Raw genomic sequence first — 4,332 nt, 5'->3', positions numbered from 1 at the left:
AGGCGCCATGACAACGGGAGCCAAAATGGCGGCGGGCAGAGGCGGCCGGCGGGGTGGGGGCCGCTGGTCTTTATTTCTCTAACCTGGCGCGGGCACCTCACCGAGCCCGCGCGCCCAGCTTTTCTGCCCTTGTCTTGGGAAGGCTGTTCGTTGTTTCCCCACGGCCTCTGCCAGCCTTCCTCCCGCCCGCTGGTCGCCCCGAGTAGGCTCCAGACCCGCGAGCAGCGCTTGGGGCAAGGAGGGAGTCGTCCGTCCTCCCTTGGCCCTTGACACGCAGCGGCAGCGCCTCTTAATGCACGCTTCACACGCGCACACTCGAGCCTCCCTGCACGGACTGGGGCCGTTGCTCCTGCTGGATATTTGAAGGTTGGTGTGTGTGTAGAGCAGTGGTTCTCAACCTGGGGGTCGGGACCCCTTTGGGAGTCGAATGACCCTTTCACAGGGTGAGCAACTTGGCTGGGAGCGCCGCCACTGTTGTCACTCCTCCTGCAGGCACCTGTTGGGAGCAGTGGGAAAGGCATGGTGAGACAAGAGGCAGAACTGAATTGAGAAGCCCTGGGAAACAAACCAGTGTATATAAAATCACGAACAATGGATCTTCACGCCATTGGTCAGTTTCAGTTTAATTTCTGTGAAAGAACACTTGCATCATTCTATGGTTGGGGGGGTCACCACAACATGAGGGACTGTATTAAGGGGTTGCGGCATTAGGAAGGTTGAAAACCACTGGTGTAGAGGGAGGATGGGAGGGCACATCCCTGCCCCATGATTCCTGCAGAAGTCAGGTAAGTAGATTAAAAGAGCTTAATGTCCTGGTTTGCGTAGTGGAAAAGAGATGCTCTTGTCACTTGGGGCGTTTGGGAGTCCGAGTCTGCCGGTATTTTGAAAAGGAAGATTTGAGTTTTATAGCCTGCTTTTCACTATCCGAAAGAGTCTCCGAGTGGTTTACGGCCACCTTCTGTGCCTCTCCCCACCACAGACACTCTGCGAGGTAGTTGGGGCTGAGAACAGCTCAGACAGGACGGTGACTAACCTAAGATCACCCAACTGGCTGCATGTGGAGGAGTGGAGAATCAAACCTGGCTGTCCAGATTGGAGGCCACCACTCTTAACCGCTACCCCACACTGGCTTTGGAAGTAGGTCCTCGGTGTCTTCGAGGAGGCTAACTTCTGGGTAAGTGTGTTTAGAATTGTGATTTACTGTCAGTGCTTATGCATTTAATTCAGAAGGAATGTAACTAGGTATGTGTAGGATGGCTGTTTAGCTATCCCTGTTTGTGTATATTTTTAGTGGAGGCAAGTTCAGTTGTGTTCTGTGGAGTTTACGTAGTGTATATGTTTGCCAGCTTGCCCCATCAGAATAATCACCATTGAAGCTGCTGCGTCTTATGAGTGAGTGAGAATCTTTAGTATTCAGTTGTATGGACAATTAAGCCTATGACAAACACACTTTCTCTCTTGCATGGTTAGCATAGAGTAAAGGACCACATATATAGCCAGGGAGCATAGACAGAGAACATCTAGTGACAATAGATTTAATGACTGCCCATTGTAGATATTGATGTGCGACAGAGCAGTATTTAACAGTTTATGGATGTTTATATCCAAAGTGTTTTGTATTCTTTGTGTCAAATGTTCAGCAGCAAGTGTCTAAAGAAACAGACTGATTTGGGTGTGCAACAGGTGTCTCAACAGTTTTTTTCCTTATTAATATCTGAACAACCTACTTACCTCTTAAAAAGAAGCTAGTATTTGGTGTGTATAATTCGAATGTTTGCATTGCTGTACTTATCCTAGTATTTCTAGGCTGAGTCAAGCATTGTTGCTTCTGCACTGTGTTCCAAATAACTGCAGGCAGGACTTAAAGAAGTCTATTTGTGTCTTGAGTTCCTTATGTCTTAAGGACAGCTGAAAGTGATTACATCAGAGGCCTAGATGCTTGTCTTGTTCATGGGTGAAGTCCTATTACATTCAAGCCTGTGGGAACTTGTCAATTTCCATTGATTGATTTATGCTGTTAAGGGATTTCACTTTACAGTCTTGTTGTGCCATTTGTTGTTTTAATATATAACACTTCCCATTTAAATGAGTCAGAATTGAAGTGGCCTATATGTGAGAAAGATGATTCATGGAAAAGATTTTGATATTTCTTTCTGATTGTATGTTAATACTGTGCTGAGGTCTCTGTTAAACCCCCTGTCTCTCCAGCCTACAAGGACAGTTTTTTTGGAGGGGGTAGGGGTGAAAGAGACTATGGTCAGAAGGATTCTTAGTCTAGCCTATTGTATGTATGTGACACATGTCCCTTACGATCTGCTTTTTACCAGGTAACATGCTTGCTCTTGCAGGTGATCCTTGCTCTTTTTTTGAAGGAAGTTGCAATTTGATTGTCCTAGTCCTTTTGAGGGAAGAAACATGGTTCATTATAGTTTAATCTATAGAGCTACTATCACCTTATAGCTGGCATGGAGTTCATATCTCATACTGAACACTCTGTGTAAAGATATTTTATAAATGAGTAATGGGCAGAATTAGGTCATAAACTTGTGGCATGTTAATGTTTGTTTGGTACAGGCAACTGTTGTGCATGTGATTCATTGGTGTCTTCCAGGCATGTGCATTATGCAGGGTGTTAATCTCTCCTCATCTCCCTACTTCCTCAGCCCATCTTTACAAGCTGCTTTTGAAGGTCATCCAAGTTCTGAAAAGCAGCATGTGATGTGGCAAAGGAGGAGGGCCTTATTAGGCCATGTTGGATTATGATTTTTCTCTTTCTGCCTTCAATAAGCTACCAAGAGATTTGTTTTCTTTTACAATTGTGGGATCACAGCCCATCATGTTTTTTGTTTGCTTGCTTATTTATTAAATTCCTAGCCTGCCACTCCCGCAAGTGGCTTGTGGTGGGGAACAAAGCATTTCCCAATAAAATTCCCTTTAAAACCCCCTACCTTACAGCTTAAAACAACCCACCCTGGTGGCAATAAAACCTCCAGCCTCCCAACCATCCTGATCATCCCGGCTCAGTGTGAGGAGAATGATGATCCAGTTAGCTTGGGCAAGGGCCATTTTGGAACAAGTGAGCATAGAAGAGTCAATGCATCCAAAATGGTAGCCCAGTTATTTAAGGGAGTGCGTTATAAGGAGACTGTAGATCAGGGATTCTTAATCAGCGGTCCGCAGCTTTTCCCCTCCTGCCTTAATGGACTCATCCACAAGCTGCTTCCATTGCTCCCGTTAGACTGTTTATGCACTGGAGGTTTCATGCTGGGCTGCAGGCTGGAGTTTTTGTTGTGGCAGGTTGCCCCACCTTTCCCTGAACCCACATGGGGGAGCATTTGGCCCGGTGCACCTCATCCACCCCAGATTTGTGTTCCTGCATGGAAGCTGGGGCAGTGAAGTTCCCAATGCATAAACGGTTTTACTGTGGATGAGTGAGTGCTCTTGTGGTTTCTGTGCTTGGGAGGGGACAGAGCCTACATACCTATTCCTGCCTTAAACTGCCTTGTATCTCTCCCCCCTCAGCGCTCTTCAAGCCTGTCTGTTAACATGATGATGATTGATTATTATTATCATGATGGGTTACATAAGTCCATAAAACAATTAAAACCCCAGTTAAAAGGACATAAAAAATCCAATCATAATCATAACACAATATCAAAAACATCTCGAAAACATGGGCGATAATGTCACTTCCAGGGGTATAGTAGGGAGGTGAGGCCTGCTGACCTCCCTTCAGGGATTTCTGGAAGCCTAGAAAACTATTTCAGGGGCTCCTCCACATCCCAAAGGTTGAAAAAGGCTGCTGAAGGTGATGCGTTGTCAAGTCCATCAATGCTATTTATGTTCTACAACTAAATGTAACAGCAGCCCTCTTGTGGTTGAGGAAGTACCAAATAGGTGTTAGTGTTATTTGCTTACATATTTACTACAGACTGCAATTTGACTATAAGTAGTATTCTAAATACGGGTTTCGAATTATTCCCCACCAGGGTTGAAGGAGAATGTCTTTATTTAAAGCCCGTGACTGGTGGTCTACAGTAGTTGGCAATAAAGAAGAATTTGATCAAGGATGCTTATGTGTTGCAAATGTTGACAACAGCAGCAATGGACAAGGTAAGCAGAAACTGTTTGTTTTGTAGATTTGATGTTTAACTACTGTATTGCTTGTGTGTATGTTTGAAAATGTATATATCTTGCCTGCAAAATATTCCAAAATTGTTTACAGTGCATCAGAATTAAAGCTACAGCAACAATAAAATCCACACAAAAATCCATACACAGTTTAAAGAAAAATCACCTAATTTTTTTTCTCAATTGCCCTGTGAAATGACC

At 44.7% G+C, this 4,332-nt stretch overlaps 1 protein-coding gene across 3 annotated transcripts in view; it reads left to right on the top strand.

Moving 5' to 3' along the window:
- Nucleotides 1-21: 21 nt before the first annotated feature.
- Nucleotides 22-4,332, top strand: part of BBS9 (Bardet-Biedl syndrome 9) — a 249,944-nt gene continuing 245,633 nt past the window's right edge. For 2 of the 3 annotated variants that reach the window (XR_013225256.1, XM_077302586.1), the window contains exons 1-2: nucleotides 24-366; nucleotides 3,990-4,113. Coding sequence is in view for 2 of the 3 variants with exons in the window: in XM_077302586.1 (XP_077158701.1) it covers nucleotides 4,002-4,113 (112 nt within the window). In the remaining variant the exon portion in view is untranslated. Of the gene's footprint in view, nucleotides 367-3,989; nucleotides 4,114-4,332 lie in introns of all 3 variants that reach the window. The other variant, XM_077302587.1, reaches the window with a different exon arrangement.

The sequence above is a fragment of the Paroedura picta genome, chromosome 11 (assembly GCF_049243985.1).
Source record: "Paroedura picta isolate Pp20150507F chromosome 11, Ppicta_v3.0, whole genome shotgun sequence".
NCBI classification, from domain to species: domain Eukaryota; kingdom Metazoa; phylum Chordata; class Lepidosauria; order Squamata; family Gekkonidae; genus Paroedura; species Paroedura picta.
This window is presented reverse-complemented; position numbering and strand designations above follow the sequence as displayed.